Source organism: Moschus berezovskii, chromosome 7 (genome assembly GCF_049115385.1).
Source record: "Moschus berezovskii isolate FMDL1 chromosome 7, NW_MosBer_1.0, whole genome shotgun sequence".
In the NCBI taxonomy this organism is placed as follows: domain Eukaryota; kingdom Metazoa; phylum Chordata; class Mammalia; order Artiodactyla; family Moschidae; genus Moschus; species Moschus berezovskii.
In genome coordinates this window covers 44,925,063-44,943,122 of record NC_142466.1, presented here as the reverse complement: position 1 = coordinate 44,943,122, position 18,060 = coordinate 44,925,063, and the positions used below count along the sequence as shown (strand labels likewise).

At 39.6% G+C, this 18,060-nt stretch overlaps 1 protein-coding gene across 4 annotated transcripts in view; it reads left to right on the top strand.

The window, feature by feature from the left end:
• Positions 1-18,060, top strand: part of KDM4C (lysine demethylase 4C) — a 415,025-nt gene that overhangs the window by 66,342 nt on the left and 330,623 nt on the right. For all 4 annotated transcript variants that reach the window (XM_055428240.2, XM_055428241.2, XM_055428238.2 and 1 more), the window contains one exon: positions 5,686-5,879. In XM_055428240.2, the coding sequence (XP_055284215.2) occupies positions 5,686-5,879 (194 nt within the window). The remainder of the gene's footprint in view (positions 1-5,685; positions 5,880-18,060) is intronic.

The window sequence follows — 18,060 nt, the reverse complement described above, 5'->3', positions numbered from 1 at the left end:
ATATTTTTATAGATAGTATTTACAGTTTCTTAATGAATAGAGATTTAAATTTTAATATAATTGGTTTCATCAGTGTTCTCTTTTAGTGACTTTATTTAGTTTTGTATTTTTCTCACTCCTGGGACTCTGAATACATGAGCTATAGACGTTCTGTCCTAAGTATTGCTTAACTTTAGTTTTCAGATACTTCATTTCATCTTTCTGTGCTGTGTTCATGTCTTAAATTTTTCCTTCTTGGTAAGTACTTCTCTTGTTTACTCCTTTCAGTCAGTTTTTAGTTTAATAATGATATATTAAATGAAATATCAGTGATACACTAGTGAAATGATATATTTCATTTGTAGAAATCTACCTTGTCTTTGTGATTCCATTTTTAAATTTCTTTACGCATTTCAAGTTTTTTAGCCTCTGAAAATTCTGATACCAGCAGTCCTTGGGGTAGGGAAGGGCCCGTTGTTTTTGCTAGCTTACCCTGTATTTGTGGTGATCTTCAGTTTTATGCTTTGGCTTGATCCTAATTTGTGGAAAATTTGTAAGTCAAAATGGAGGATGCTTTTCTCCCAGAAGGATTGGAGTTGTTTTTGCCTGGAACCAGAGATTTAAATAACTTCAAGGTCTCAATGGTCCAGACTCAAGGCAGGGGTCCCAAGCTCTCTATAATCTTTTATTTGATTGAGCATTTCCCTTCTTTTCTTCTTCACATTCCTTCTTATCATACTCATAGTTACATTTTTAAAGTGAGAGTCTTTTTTTTTTTTTATTGCTGTGTAGTACTTTTTGGTTGCAGAAATTTTTTGTTTCTTCAAAACTTGCTCGACATTGGTTATTGACTAGACTTTCAGAAAGAAAAGAAAGCACTGCTGTAAAATTTTGTAGATATTTTGGTGTATGAAAATGCAGCAAGGAAAAGAGGTCTTTTTTTAAAGTAAAAAGTTTGGAGAATGTGAGATATTTTCATGGAAAGGAAGAAGCAAAAGGAGCTATCATGTCACACATTGTAATTAACTTTAAAGCAAAATGAATTTCATATGAGTCTAGTTTTATTCTTATTGTGTAAAGATCCTAAGGAAACCCTCTATTTTAAATGTGACCAAGCCTCTCATTTTAGTTATTGAAAGATTCAATTTTCCCACATTACTGTGTGAAATGGATTGAATTTTGAAGTCTTTGAAACAACCCAGTTTTATTTTTCTTTCCTCATGTGTAGTACCTTTGAAACTTCAGGGGCTTATTATAGCTTTATGAATTGGTGGCAGTAATTTACATTAGCCTATCTTTAAAGTAAGTCAAAATTTGGAAGATGGTCTTCTGTTTGGTTCATGTTACTCTAGTAGGTGTTAGCTGGGCTGCAGTAAGGGTCATAGAAAGGGATGGTGAGAGCCAAATGAGGACAAGCATTAAGTAATCTTGTAAAAAGTACTAAATAAAAGTATCTGAAAACTTTAGTGAGAAACTTTAATAATTTCTTTTAGTATTTTCTCAGAGTTTTATAGCACCTGGGAGGTGGCTCTTTTCTTCTTTTAATGGTTGGATTTTTTAATGAAAATTTTTTCATAAATTTATATATTTAAGAAATTTTTGGGGGGTCACTTTGGGTCCAGCTTAGAGCTGGGCATGTGGCAGTGAAACTCAGGAGAGAGATGAAGGCTCAAAGCATTGTTTGGAAAGAGCTGTGTGGGGATAATGTTGTAGGTGCTGAGGATGATGGCAGGTAGGGTGGGGAGAAGAAACATGTGGGTTGAATGTGGACATTGTTGAGGAAAGATATTAATGTTTTATGTAAACAAGGTCCTGTGATCAAGTAACATTTGGGAAATGTAGAGTTAAAGCAAAGTTAGACAGGCTTCCTTATAGCATGACCTCTTAGAAACTTCAGAGTACCTGCTGGCACTGTGACTTTACAAGAGGAGGAGAAAAGGAGACCAACATTTTTTGACCATAGCCTCTTGTAGGAGTAATGTTCATTAGAAATACTTTAGGGAGAACTAGTTTGCTCTGATTTTTGCAATATTTCTCTGTATTAGATGGGAGGGCTCCTTACTGGTTTGGTTTCTAATGTGGTATATTGCTTCCCTGCCCTGCTTCAATTTTCCAGTGCCCTAGCACAGTCATTGTAGAGCATTCTAGATGCTCATAGTCCCAAAAAGAAGGAGCTCCTTGGCCTGGATGTGCCCTGTGTTCTGACCCAGGCCCAGAGCTCAAGGGTGTGAATTCAGACTTAGCACGTTCTCTCTGTGTAAGTTTATAGAGGCATGGTTCATGCTGATGCCAGTTTGGGTGTACTTACTTCCTCTGTGAAGTCCAAAACCTGATCCTCAAACAGATCCTGAGTGGCTATGGTAATGATAATTTAGGAATTCTTTCAGATTACTGTCTGATTCTTGATAGATTGATGATACAGAGATGGAAAAGAAGGATCCTTGATAAACCTCTCATTTACACATATGTGCACAAATTATGGTCCAGTGGTGAATTATGTCAGTAAACCAGGAAGAGACAGGGTAAATAGACACGCAGAGCCGGGTGTGCCAAGAATGCACTGGGTTATTGGGGTGAAGGGAAATGGGGACCAGGGAGGAAACATTTGCTCAGTGGAGGTCAGGTGAGTTGCAGGTACTGCTCAAACACCTGTTGGACATTGTATGGAAGAGCTTTATTCGAGGGGATAGAGTCTGGGAAGAGGCATTTGTCTGTGAACGTGTGTTGGTGTATAGACGTTCTGAAGAGACTTGATGGCTTTAAGCTTTGAATGGTTTGGCAGATTTCCAGCCTGTCATTGTGGGGCTTGTTGTAGCTGGTGTCTTTCTGGAGACTACTTTTACTCTAAATCAGTTCTGTCCCCAACCCCGAAGTGAAGCAACTTTATTAGAAGCTTTGCCAGTGTTTGTATAGGGTGACTGTATGCCTGGGTGGGAAGAATGTAGTTTTATATGTTTGCCTGTCATAAATTTTAGCTCTTTGGATCTTTGTTGATTTTTGGTGCTGAGAGAAGAGGATGGTGTATTGCATTTTAACATGATCAGAACTGAAAGCATAGAGTTTATAAGTGAAAGCCTAGAGTCAGATAGATTCAGGCTTATCTTTGCCACCCACTGCTCTAGGAGTACTCGGTTTTCCATTTGTTCATTTGGGTATGACATTGCTTATGTTACAGGATTATTTTGAGTAGATGTAGTGTACATGTATGTGCAGTATAATGAGATAGACTGTGGTGTCACACTTCTCCCAAGTGACAAATGAGGTGTCCTCCTTGTCTGAATCTCTGAAGGAGAACTGGTGCTCTTTAGAGTTTGAGTAGACCCTATCCTGCTTGGCAGCTAGTGATTTCGGTCAGTAGTAGAGAGCAGATGTTGGAGAAGGAATTTGGAAACACTAGGATTTATTCTCAGCCCCTTGTTATGCCTACTATTCTTAATATTTTAATAACCTCTTTTATTGAAATTATGTGACTTTTTATTTTAGCAAAAGAACTTAAGTTTTAACATCATGGCAGCCTTGGCTGTTGCCCAGAAGAAACTGATGCCAACATATTAATATTTGCCCATTAATGGGAGAAGGCAATGGCACCCCACTCCAGTACTCTTGCCTGGAAAATCCCATGGACAGAGGAGCCTGGTGGGCTGCCATCTATGGGGTCACACAGAGTCGGACACGAGTGAAGCAACTTAGCAGCAGCAGCAGCCCATTAATGGGAAGAATTTCAGTAGTGAATTTCGTAGGACCTTGTTTTTTCTATCACTTTATCACGTGTTTGGCTTTTGTTTCCAGAAAGATTTACTGGAGAATAATGGAAACATTTATTTTGTCAGTTCTAAGATATAAGAAGTTTTATCTTCCAAAGGTTTTTATGTCCTTTAGCCTATTTAGTCCTCTGAGCAGCTCTGGGTGGGTACCTCGTGCTTTCACAAAGAAAGAATGGGAGCTCTGGAAATCGCAGTGATTTTTGCCCTCGGCAGTGGCAGAGCTGGAGCCATACTCTGGGTCATCTGCCATCACTCTTTCTTCTCTTCTCTCATCCCTTTAGACCCACAGGTCTAGTTATGTCAAGGAATTCAGCCTAAGTTATTTCTGAAAGGTAGTATCAGTCAGAAACAAAGATGAGACTTCTTCAAATGTAGGAATTTCAGAAGAATAGTTTTTTCCTAAATTTGCAAGCTCATTCAGTTTAAAAATGATTCCTATAATATGGTGCTCATTTATTACTTCAGATTCATTGCCTCAATAATGACTTTTAAATAGGAGGACTCTATTGTTAGAGTGATTGGACTGAAGTCTGATTGGACTAGGGTTAAGAGTGTATCACTATAAATAGAGTGAGATAAAATATTTTACATACTTTGAACTTTTATGAGATCTCATAAGTTGGGACCTAGGATCTTTTCTAAAAGGATACTTAACTTTGAACAATTTCCAAATAGCAAGCTTCCTGCTGTGGGTTTTAAGTTACAGAATGGCTGTCTTGGAGAGTTTTGGAATTAAATGATTTCCCCCGATACTTTTCAGTTATATTATAGGCAGAGCTTCATTAACTGCCCCATCAACAATTTTCCTGACCCAAAAGCTCAAGTAAGTAAGATCAGTATATTGATTATATTGTCATCTAAAGACTATAATGAAAACAATAAGGAAAATACTAGTTATCTATGAGGCCTTGGCATAATTACTGGGGAAGGCCTTTTTGGTATACATAAATAAATTTAATGTCCCTCTTTAATAATGTCATGAGGAGGTTGAACTGGATTTAAAGACACTGCCATTTCATTGTGATTGCAAAAAATGTGGATCCAATCACTGATATTTAGTATTTTATTATGAGAAAAATAGTTTGTAAAAATTGTAAACAGTTGTGAATTAGAGTGCATTAATAAGTGATTGGTAAGTTTTAATAAAACCAGAATCTTTTCCTGTCATTTTAACTTTTATCTCAGTGACTCAACTTTTTCTGTTATCAGCCATGTTGTGTTATTGTTATAAAACTACATTATTCCAACAATTTTACCAAAGTTTGAAGACATATTTTTAGCTGTTCTTGTTTGTTTATAATTCCCCATCAGCATAAGAGGTTGATATTTAGTTGAAGAAGCAGTAAAAGCACAATGATCTGTGACTTAGAATAGTGCTAAGGATTTTTCCAAAATTAGAGTTCGGTTTTCAGGAAATGATGTATCATATGCCAAAATTGAATGGGGCTGAAAGAGGGATGACAGAAGATACATTTTGTTAGTGGTGTCTTGAGAGGATGTCTGCTGTTTAATGACTTAAGTAATATGCACATAAGCAAGCTAAAAACCAGAAAACCCCCCAAACTAAATGGTGTTCCAAAGATGGAAAGCATGCTGCAGATCATATGCTTTGAATCAATGATTTTTTTTTTTTTTTTACGAATAGCTGATGGGAGTAGGTCCTTAATTCTCTGTCGTTTGGCATAATTTTATACTAATATTTATAATAGAACCATATTTTGCTGGTATTAATCTTAGATAATTAATCATGGATCTGTATAAATATATATGTGTGTGTGTGTATGAGCCTTGGATACTTATTGCTTTATTTTTTAAATTTCTAAGCGAGTTAAAATATACAGTGTAATAATTTTGGCAGATGATGGTTTAATCAGGAAATGTTATCTTTCTGAGTTTATTAATGTTTGTCTTTTTCCCCCTTCTCTCTCTCCCCTGTTTCTAGGGTGTGGATGAATGGAACATAGCTCGCCTAAACACCGTCTTGGATGTGGTTGAGGAAGAGTGTGGTATTTCTATTGAGGGTGTAAACACCCCTTATCTATATTTTGGCATGTGGAAAACCACATTTGCATGGCACACCGAGGATATGGACCTCTACAGCATTAATTATCTCCACTTTGGAGAGCCCAAGTCTTGGCAAGTTGCATGTTTAATATTAATTTGCTTTGGAATTGTGAGATCTGGGCAGTAGGAACCCATTGAAGATGTTTTTTTCCCCCTTTATCTGGCAGATTCAGATTTATATGAGCTGTAAGAAAGTTCTTGAATGTAACAATTAATTATTGCAGAGTCTTCCACTGTGCCTAGGGTTTTGCTCAAAACCATAAAGCTAATGGTGATTTGTATATCTAAATTTTGCCTACAGACCATTTTGTGGGTCATGGATCAATAGGTATTTTAGTCTCAAAGAATTTGTCATCTTGAACTTCTCTGAGCATTTGCTGGAAGGTATGGGGGATGTAAGTTAGGAGTGAAAATTCATTTCCTGGATGTACCTAGTGATTTTCTGGTCTAATCTCTGAGTAAATGACAGATTCCATTTAGTATGTGGTGAGTAGAGGGATAGGAAGCATGAATCAGGAGGCCTGTTACCACATTTTCGGCGGTGGATATGGGGAGAAGAATAAGAATGTGAATGTGTGTTCTTAGCTTGCAACTACCTGTGTCATCTTTCTGAGCAATGATTTTAAGACTTATTGTTCTGTGGAATGCATCATATGGTACCCAGCACACATTTGTGATTGTTATTCTGTCAGTCACCCTGGAGTTCTTTGTGGTCAGCCTGTTTCATGTTTGAGCTTGTTTTTGTCGGTTTTAGTCTTAGGAAGGGCTTTCCAGGTGGTGCAGTGGTAAAAACCACCTGCCAATGCAGGAGACATGGATTCAATCCCTGGGTTAGGAAGATGCCCTGGAGAATGAAATGGCAACCCACTCCAGTATTCTTGCTTGGGAAATCGCATGGACAGAGGAGCCTGGAGGGCTATGTTTCATGGGGTCACTAGAGTCAGACACGCCTGAGTGACTGAGCACAGTCTTAGGAGAGCTTAAATACCAGTTCTATTTTTTTTTATAATACACATATATGGAGAATAATTCACAGACAAAAGCATGCGAAGTATCAACTTGACAAGCCAGGAAATACTGAATATGCTCTTTCTGCTGGTTGTGAACATGATAGGATGCTCTTCAGGTGCTTGTGTCAGCCCAGTAGCTTTCTTGCCTCCAATTTAAAGGTAATGGCCTCTTTTCAAGTTCTCCTGCTGATCAGGTTTTGAGCGCAGTGTATAATTTCTGTCCGCATCTTGCTATTACTTGCCCTTGAGGTTTCATCATTTGGTGAAGTGTGAAGTTGTAAGCTTTCTCCAGCAAATTCAAATACAGCGAAAGTTCATAATGATCAAAAATGACATTTAATCAGCAGGAAAGCTTTAGGTGGAAGGGCAAAGCTCTTAGGACCTAGAAAAGAAATCCAGGCATTTTCTGCTTTGCGATGGAGTTTTATGATCTGAGAAAAATTTAGTGAGAAGCTTTGTAACTCATTTTTAATAGTGTTTTACTTACACATTTTGTTTTGAAAATTTTTAGCATTCTACTCTCTTAATGGAATAAATAAAATGTAAACATTTTTAATAGGTGGTCTAGGAACTAGACTTTGACAGAATGGGATGGAAAGATGATTTCTTACACAAGTGTTTGTTGAGGACCAACTTGTGAGCACACGCTCTAGGCCTGTGAGTCTCTTCTTCAGCACCACGGTAGAGTCTTTTGGAGTGTCATCCTTTAGTACTTTTGGGAATCGACTTTGAGAGACTCAGATAAATATTTTAAACAATGTGTAGGCTCCTGGGCAGTTTCTTAGCTACATAGTTATTCCCATGATCTTTCTGTTACTCACTTTCGTTGTGAGTAAAATAGGCAAAATTGGTAAGTTCAGCATCTTGGTGCAATCTATTATATGGGCAACTCTATACTTCTCTTAAGAAATCTGAAGTTAGGGGTTTCCCTGGTGGTCCAGTGGTTAGGACTCTGTGCTTCCACTGCAGGGGGCACAGATTGCGTCCCTGCTTAGGGAACTAAGATCTTGCAAGCCTCATGGCCAAAAAAACCCCCGAAAAGTTAGTCACAAAACTTTTCTGTAGATTTGGAGAAATTCATGACAATCATGACAATGCCTGTGACATTTTAGTATTGGAGGAGTTGAAATGAAGTCTCTGCTTTCTTATTAAGAAACGTGATTTTTTTTCCCCTTCTCTCTTGGGCCAAGACTTGTATCCTAAAGATTGCTTGGGCTTCTTTGGTGGCTCAAATGATAAAGAATCTGCCTGCAATGCAGGAGATGCAGGTTTGTTCCCTGGGTTAGGAAGATCCCCTGGAGAAGGAAATGGTGACCCACTTCAGTATTCTTGCCTGGGAAATTCCATGGATAGAGGAGTCTGGTGGGTTATAGTGCATGGGGTAGCAAAGTGTCAGACACAATGGTGATTAAACAACAACAACAACAAAGATTTCTTAGAGGAGAATATTCTGTTAGGGATATGGATGATTCTAGAGTCTTATGTCGGAGAAGGCAATGGCAACCCACTCCAGTACTCTTGCCTGGAAAATCCCATGGACGGAGGAGCCTGCTGGGCTGCCGTCTATGGGGTCACACAGAGTCAGACACGACTGAAGTGACTTAGCAGCAGCAGCAGCAGAGTCTTATGTCTTTGGAAGAGGGCCATGCTGTTCATGAGTGAGGATAAGTACACTGGTTTCCAAAGTATTTCTTTCTCTCAGAGTATCTCTTTCTCTGTAAATACAGAAAATGTATTCTGTATTTAGTTATTTTATTTGTTTTTAAGCATATAGACTCCATTATATGCATTAAGAATTGATTTATACTATCACTATTATCTTTAACCTTGGCCATTATTTATAATGGTAAAATAATAAAACATAGCAGTGAATTATGACAGTTAATCTGCATTCCATTTTCTAAGATAGCTACTGTAGGAAAAGAGCGATATAAATGACTCTAAGGATATTCCCCAGTATGCTTATGAATGATTATATTAGCTCAGCATAAATAATTTTGAGGTAAACTTTATTATCATAAAGTTTCCCTGGTGGCTCAGATGGTAAAGAGTCTGCCTGCAATGCAGGAGACCCAGGTTCAGTCCCTGGACTGGGAAGATCCCCAGGAGAAGGAAATGGCAACCCACTCCAGTATCCTTGCCTGGAGAATTCTATGGACAAAGGAGGCTGGTGGGTTACAGTCCATCGGGTCGTAAAGAGTCGGACACAATTGAGCCGCTAACACTTTCACTTTTCTTATCATTAACATTCACTTCAGTAACCATCATAATATATTTGAAGTAAACTTTGAAAGGTGGTAGAAGCTTACAAATTCATGTAAATAGTGGGAGGTGGGCAGTTGTGTGGCAGACTCAGATTCAAGCAGCAGGAGATGGGGCTCTAGTCCTCACTCTGCTACTGATGTGTGTGGCTTTGGGCAAAGAGCTGTACTTCTGTGGACCAGTTTCCTCACCTACAAAATGACAAGGCTAATCAGGATGCACTCCAGTGCTCTAATTCGGTAATTTGTGATAAAAAGCACATGGTTATTTTTACCCATTGTACAAAACGAGAAGATGCGGAGGTGATATGAACTTGGGGTGTGTGTGCGTGCGTGTGCATGTGCCCTTGCTGGTTTCCTTTTCTGGTGTCCTCTCCTTGTTGAGTTGCCTTTACTCTCCTCAAGGGGTGCCCTCTTCATGCTTGACATCTCTGCTCCCGGCAGTGTGTCTTCCTCTTGTCTGGTCTTACTGCCTGGTGTTCAATTTCAGTGGCCTTTGCTTCTTCAGTTTTCTCCTTAGGCACCAAGTTCTGGTTGCAGGTATTACAAAGACTGCCTGAAATTCTCTCCTTGCCTCCATGACTGTGCTGGCTACTCTTCTCTGCCCTTGTGTTCCTTAGATTTTGCCTCAAGGCTTTCTGGACCATGTGTTGCCCCACCTTAGGCTTCTGTCTTTACACCTTTCAAGTGATTGTGACCATTTCTGCTGCCCCTTTCCTGTGCCTGCTTTGAAGTTTTGGGGCTGTGTTTTTTCCTTTGAAATTTTCAGGGCTTAACACAGGATCTGGCTAGAGGTTTGATGCTCTGTTAAGTAATTCTCATTTTGAATCAAGAGAGTATTAAATTGTTTTGGATCAATCTGTTCAAGAGCAGACAGGATAACATGTAAAATGTTTTATAAAGATTCTTGACTCCAGTGTAATTATTAAGGACACCAAGCTTCCAGAGATTTCTGAATAGCTGCTGATAGGCCTGGCTCCAGGTAGAAGCCACGACACATGGTTTTCTGGGTACAACATGTAGCAGATTTTGCCGAGTAAGTGTTCATGAACACAGGTATGTACTGAAGAGACTTTAGAGGAGCTAATGATTTATTTAAACATTTCTAGCATGAAGGTTTAAGGAAAAAGAGAAAGCTTAAAGTGGGCAAATAGAAAACTGCTATGGCAGTCAGTGGTAGTATATTTATTTTCTTGGAATTAATATTGACTTTGGAGCCAGAAGACCTGTTTTAAAAATCCCAATCTGTCACTTGCCAGCTGAATGACTTAGGGCAAATCACTGTACTCCATTCATCATGAATTTCTCTAACTGCTAAACAGAGACATGATTTATTCTCTATCTTAATAGGATTGCTTAGAGGGTCCTGGGAAATAATGTGTATAAAGTTGTCTTATAAATTGTAAAATAACTATTCAAATATTAGTAGTTACTATTGTCTTAATGACTTTATAAAAATAAGTAATTTTTTGGTCATAGTAATTACTTAGAGCCTGAACTTGGCATGATGTGTTTCTGTGTATGATTGAGTGGGAGTTTCAAGGATCAGTAAAATAAAAGTTTCTTTCCCAAGCAGCATGTATGATAGTGGTTAATTACTGTGAGATACAGAATTTAGATGGTGACTTGAATCTCTGAGAAACTGTGTCAAAATACAGCGAATAAGATAGTTCCAGATTTACTCTGTTGAGAATGAGAGAGATAAAGTTTAAGGGGACTTGTCTTAAACTATGAAAAGGTCTAAAATCAGGCGAGAAGTTTCCCCTGAAAGTTTTTTGAAAAATTAAGGATGGGCTGAAGCATTTTGGACTTGGCTAAATCTTAGCTGGAATCAAGATTGCTGGGAGAAATATCAATAACCTCAGATATGCAGATGACACTACCCTTATGGCAGAAAGTGAAGAGGAACTCAAAAGCCTCTTGATGAAAGTGAAAGAGGAGAGTGAAAAGGTTGGCTTAAAGCTCAATATTCAGAAAACAAAGATCATGGCATCTGGTCCCATCACTTCATGGGAAATAGATGGAAAAACAGTGGAAACAGTGTCAGACTTTATTTTTTTGGGCTCCAAAATCACTGCAGATGCTGATTGCAGCCATGAAATTAAAAGACGCTTGCTCCTTGGAAGGAAAGTTATGACCAACCTTGATAGTATATTAAAAAGCAGAGACATTACTTTGCCAACCAAGGTCCGTCTAGTCAAGGCAATGGTTTTTCCCGTGGTCATGTATGGATGTGAGAGTTGGACTGTGAAGAAAGCTGATCGCCGAAGAATCGATGCTTTTGAACTGTGGTGTTTGAGAAGACTCTTGAGAGTCCCTTATTCTGCAAGGAGATCCAACCAGTCCATTCTAAAGGAGATCGATCCTGGATGTTCATTGGAGGGACTGATGCTAAAGCTGAAACTCCAATACTTTGGCCACCTCATGCGACGAGTTGACTCACTGGAAAAGACTCTGATGCTAGGAAAGGTTGGGGGTGGGAGGAGAAGGGGACGACGGAGAATGAGATGGCTGGATGGCATCACCGACTCTGTGGACATGAGTTTGAGTGTACTCTGGGAGTTGGTGATGGACAGGGAGGCCTGGCGTGCTGTGATTCATGGGGTCGCGGAGAGTCGGACACGACTGAGCGACTGAACTGAACTGAACTGAAATCTTACTCGGGCTTCCCTGGTGGCTCAGAGGTTAAAGCCTCTGCCTCCAATGCGGGAGACCCGGGTTCGATCCCTGGGTCGGGAAGATCCCCTGGAGAAGGAAACGGTAACCCACTCCAGTATTCTTGCCTGGAGAATCCCATGGACGAAGAAGCCTGGTAAGCTACACTCCACGGGGTCGCAAAGAGTCGGACACGACTGAGCGATGGAACAGAACGGAAATCTTACTCAGTAAACTGTGCAATTTTGTTAAAAGTAGCAAAAAGAAAGTGTCAGATTATTCAGTGTCAGTCAGTTGAGTTCAGTCGTTCAGTCGTGTCCGACTCTTTGCGACCCCATGAATCACAGCACGCCAGGCCTCCCTATCCATCACCAACTCCTGGAGTTCACTCAAACTCATGTCCACAGAGTCGGTGATGCCATCCAGCCATCTCATTCTCTGTTGTCCCACTTCTCCTCCTGCCCCCAATCCTTCCCAGCATCAGAGTCTTTTCCAGTGAGTCAACTTGTTGCATGAGGTGGCCAGAGCATTGGAGTTTCAGCTTTAGCATCTGTAACTTAATTCCTTGCTTTTTCTTTAGATCAATTGGTTTGCTGCTGCTAAGTCACTTCAGTCGCGTCCGACTCTGTGTGACCCCATAGACGGCAGCCCACCAGGCTCCCCCGTCCCTGGGATTCTCCAGGCAAGAACACCGGAGTGGGTTGCCATTTCCTTCTCCAATGTGTAAAAGTGAAAGTGAAGTCGCTCAGTCATGTCCGACCCATAGCGACCCCACGGACTACAGCCAACCAGGCTCCTCCATCCATGGGATTTTCTAGGCAAGAGTACTGGAGTGGCTTGCCATTGCCTTCTCCGAGATCAATTGGTTTAGTGCTGTGTAATATTTTAAGTGCACAGATTTTTGCCCCAGAGTCTTGTGTTTTGAGTTCTGGCATTGCTTTTTACTGAGAATATCACCCAGGGAAATTATTGCATAACCCTATGCCTCCTTTTTATTATTTTATTTTAAAAATTTATTTATTTATTTGATTGCTCTAGTTCTTAGTTATGGCACATGGGATCTTTGATCTTTGTTGCAGCATAAGCGATCTTCATTTGTGGCATGTGGGATCTTTATAAATATTTATAAATTGAAGTGTTAATAAAATTAACTACATAAGTTATGCTGATCACTTAGGCATATCTATGTTATATATTTTTAGATAATAACATTTTAAAAGGTTTAAAAAATTGGAACTATACCCCCCAAATATGGTATTAATTTTGTACTCAACTGCTATCTGTATTTGTAGAGAGTCAGAGGTAAAAGGAAGCAAAAATTTTTATTGGTCAAATGGATGATATTGTAGTTAGACCTCAGCCTGACTTGGAGATAAACACAGCCACACTGGTGCACACACATACATCTCTGCAGTCCAGACAGCGAGTCCCAAAGACCCCTGCTTAACATCAAGTTCTCTGAGGAGAGTGTCAGGGAGGTCTCGTGCTTGTGATTTTGAAGGTAAATCTCAACGCATTTTCCTGAAATGATGAGATGTAGTGTCTTGTCACTCACTGACTGATGACTGTGGGTTCTCATATAGGAACTCTAAACTTGTATTAATTAAGTACTTTTGATACCCCTGATAAGCATAGCAGGAGCTTGTAAATTCCTTCAGGATACTTATTTCCTCGTAACTACTTTTTCACTTAAAGCTACCACCATCACTACCTGCAAGATCTCCAGTAAACCATTTAAATGAAAAGAGACTGTTGAATCAAATCCTAACTCTTAGGAAAAAATCAGAAGGTTAATGCAAATTTATTTACTGTGTCATTCATAAAAAACAAGGATTAGTGTTGCTAATTACTGTACCAGATATAGTGGTTCACAAATGTTACCTAATTTACTTATCTTTATTTCTCTGTATTCTCTTCATCCTCTTCAAACTGTTTAGTTTAGAAACCATTTTGTAAAAAATATGTTACTTAATATTTGTATAATAAAAATTTTTCTTTGACTTGAACATATAGGAAAGCAGCTTTTTTTTTTTTTTAAATTGCACTTCTGCAAGTAGGCTGGCAAGTAACTGTTACTTCTGTGACACTGAATGTGTTCATTGCTTGTAAGCTTACTTTTTAAGGTGTAGAGCTTGACTAGGATGATGAAGTATGTTCTCTATCTTTGGTGACTGCAGTTCATTTCATGTGTGCCTTTTTTTGTGTGCCAGCAATTGTGCTGATCAGTTTAGGAAATCATCTCAGGTAAGCCAGACAACAGGTGTTTCAGGTAGGTGTTTTTTTGCCCCATTTTTAAACTAAGGACTCTGAGACTGACTTTCAGAGCCTTAACTTCTTTATCTGGGGGACTAGTGAGTCTTGCAGCTTGGATTTTAACTTGATTTAATCAAATCTTCCCATTGATTTAAAGTGAAAAGGGAACAGTGAAGATGAAGGAATAGGCAAGAAGAAAGAGTGCTGTGTTTTGTTTTTTTTTTATAGCACCAGCTTTCTTTTAATGAAATTTTCTGCAGAACCAAAAGAGAAACCAGCCTCTTAACATTTTGGGACAAAACTATGGCATAAGAGAGATTTTCAGAAGGGTAAAATGTGGCTAGATTCCAATCATGTGATAATTGATAGCAGTTATTCAGTTGGGAGGACCATTGTAGGTGAGAGTGGGAGCAGCCACTGGCCCAGCTTTATTTGCTTCAGATTTGTTCTCTCGATAGCCTTTGGAAATCTGCTTGAAATCAGAAAATCCCACATTTTAGAAAGAATGTGTTTTACCTTGAGGATTTTGTCTTCCTCAGGGAATAAGTGATAATTTTTTATTTAAATGTCTATTTACATTCAGTTCCCTCAAATGAAGCTTTGGAAAAAGCTAGTTTGTCCCTGTTGAGAGCTAAGAGTGCTTTGTCTATCAGACCTTTCCAGTGAGGTGGATGAACCTAGAGCCTGTTTTACAGAGTGAAGTAAGTCAGGAAGAGAAAAAACAGATACCATATATTAAAGTATATACGTGGAATCTAGAAAAATGGTACTGGTGAACCTGTTTGTAGGGCAGCAATAGAGATGCAGACATAGAAAACAGATTTGTAGACATGGGGTGGGGATGGAAAGGAGAGGGTGGAACGAATGGAGAGAGTAGCGTGGAAACATACACATTACCATATGTAACATAGATAGCCAGTGGGAATTGCTATATGATGCAGGGAGCTCAACTTGGTGCAATGTGACAACCTGGAGGGGTGGGAGGTGGGAGGGAGGGTCCACCGGGAGGAGACATATGTATACCTATGACTGATTCATGTTGATGTGTGGCAGAAACCAATACAACAGTGTAAAGCAATTATCCTACAGTTAAAAATAAATTGAAAAATAAAGCCTATTGGATAAGAGCTGCCAGAATGAGGACCAGCCTAACTCCTGAAGGCTATAACGCAGTCCTCTGTACTCTTTCTAGTACTCCTGGTCAGCTAGTTTTTATACTTCATAAATTTCATCATGTTATTTGGATTCCTTTTTAATACATAAAAATATAATAATGTCTGCATTGAATTTCTTTGGATTGAGAATGTTTTGTTGAAATTGTCTTGGCTCCTAGAAATATAAACCAAGAGTTGCTGCTGCTAAGTCACTTCAGTCGTGTCTGACTCTGTGTGACCCCATAGATGGCAGCCCACCAGGCTCCCCCGTCCCTGGGATTCTCCAGGCAAGAACACTGGAATGGGTTGCCATTTCCTTCTCCAATGTGAAACCAAGAGTTAGGTTAGCCAAAAAGGAGAATTTAGTTGACTCATGCATTCATGAAGGAGACAGAAACAGCTGGAACCCTGAGAAGTTGTCAGGCTGTTGGGTCTTGGGCCCCACTTCTCCTTGTGTGTTGCCTTCACTTTTCCCCCGGCTTCTGTATTCCTCCCTGTGTCACCAGGAATGAAAGCTGCCCCATCGGGGAGGGCCGTGAATTTTCCTGGCGTGGATTCTCTTCCAGTCTCTTGTATAATCATTGAGGCTCAGGCCAAGGGTCGAAAAGTATTGTGATTGTCCTGGCTTGGTCACAGGTCTGCCTCTGTGGTGGTGAGGGCAGAGACATGAAGAATGGCAGACCCCATCAGAATTCCATGTTTGTGTTTGGAGGAGAGGGTGGGTGCTATTACCTGAATTTTGCTGCACAACGGGAGTAAAACCCAGTCTCTTACAGATAACAGACAAAGAAAAGTCCCAAATAAGTTCAGGTATTTGCTTATAAATCTTAGGAAGAGTGATTCAATTAACTTAAGGGGCTCTTAATTTATTTTCTATGAGGTTTGAAAAGATATCCTTTGGGGTATTTCCTTAAGATGAAATAATATATATATATATTTAGGATATATTAAAATGTATGCTTGTTTAACTTATTGTAAAAGCATTTCTAGCAATTGATGGGTGACTTTTACTCGAAGCAGAGGCAGTTGACACAGTCCTCTTTATACACTGAACTGAAAACTAAAGAATATATAGTTTGTAAGTTTCTTTTCTTACTACTTGAATCAACATTGCTCTCTTTTCTTGTGATTTGCCGGGAGCCAGCGAGGGAAATCCTACCCATGGCAAAGGTCAATTGGGGAAGAGGCCTGACGGGCAAAGGCTAATCAGGGCTCGAGGAACCCCCTGGACTTACCTGAGCATCTACCCCAAAGAAAACTGGAGTCTGACTGCTTTGCTATCTTATGCCTCTTACCAAGTCCTCTAATACTTACAGGGGCTTCCCCCCAACCACCTTTCTCTGAAAACGTTAATTCAGAGCTGTAGTTTAAAAGTTCTCCTCGGCTTAATAGGAGTGTTCCAATCCAAGCCCCTCTGATAGCTTTCTAACTTGCATGACAAGTTTGTCCGGGCTCTTACAACTACGAATGTGACTGTTTATAGCCTCCCAGCCATGCAAGGACAGAAAGCTTAATATTCTAAAATACAGGAATCTGTTGAAGAAGTTAAAATCATTAGAGTAGTACTAAAAAAGATTTCATTATTGAATCAATGCTTGCTGCAAAGTTTCCTCTATCTATTGTATCCTTGGAAATATATTAATCACATATAGAGAATATAAGTAGTAGCCTTTGATTTAACCACATCAGATCTTAAGTTAATAAGTTCCTTTCTTGCAGCTCACTACACCGGTGCCTTATAGGAATGTAACTTTGTTATGCACCTAACTTTAGGAAAATCACCTTAAAAGAAAAGTCTTTTACTTGCTAACTAACCTATTGTCAGGAGAAGAGGGCCATAAAACTGTTAGCAGGCCCCCTGGCCAGAAGATAATGTAAACCACCTAAAAACTTTTATCACGAGACACACAAAAATAAGCCCTGATCCTGATAAGGGTCAAGACTGCTGACCCCACGCGATTTTGGCGTGACTCTATACCTCCCTTTCTCTGTTTCTTATGCGCATAACTTAGGGTATAAAAGCAACACTGGAAAATAAAGTTTTGGGCCTTGCTCACTGAAGCTTGGTCTCCCCATGTCGTTCTTTCTCTTTTTCCATCCTTTTCTCTATTCTCCTTTTTCTGGTTGAGATCCTTGGAGCGCTGGGCCCTCTGAGTTTACTTATCTGCCTGGGCTTCTAAGACCCACTCGAGGGGGTGCCCTGGTGGGGTGCCTCCAGCGATTCGAGAGGGCGCCTGCGGCCTACGTAAACAGAGCAAACCCCATGCTGGGGTTTTATTGGTTTCCAGTGTAAACCAAGGAATCATCAGCCCCTGTCTCTCTCTCTCTCTTTCTCTCTCTCTCTGACGCCGACGCCGTTCATCCCGAGGATACCCTGGGCCATATCGAGGCTGGACCCCGATAGTGATTTATAAATATCTTAGCAGTCAGTTTACCACTTAGTTATGTCCTGGTCTTTTAGAACTTTTTTTTCATTGATTTGTGTGTTTTGGTCATGTCTCCTTAAGGAGACTTTTGACTTCTTGAGGGCAGCCCCAAGCACCTTTGTAAGGCTCATCACCACAGGTTCATAGACGTGTTTAATTGCTGAAGCAGGGTTTTGGGGGATCTGCTCCCTTGTATGTCATATGTGTACAGCACCATGCTGCTTTCAGGCTTTATTGATCTTTTTATAATATTCTTTTTGGTTTCTTATGGGTAAATATTATAGAATTAACCTATAAAATAATGCAGTCATGTATCCTGTGTGATTCCTTGAATACAATCAACGTGATTATAGGAAATTTTTAGAAGTTAACAAAAAACTGTTAGAAATTTTTAGACATTTTATTACATTTTGATTTTCAGTGATAATAACAGATTTGATAGCTTACCAGAGAGAAATCCACAGATAGTACATGCAAAATTTAATACAACCAGT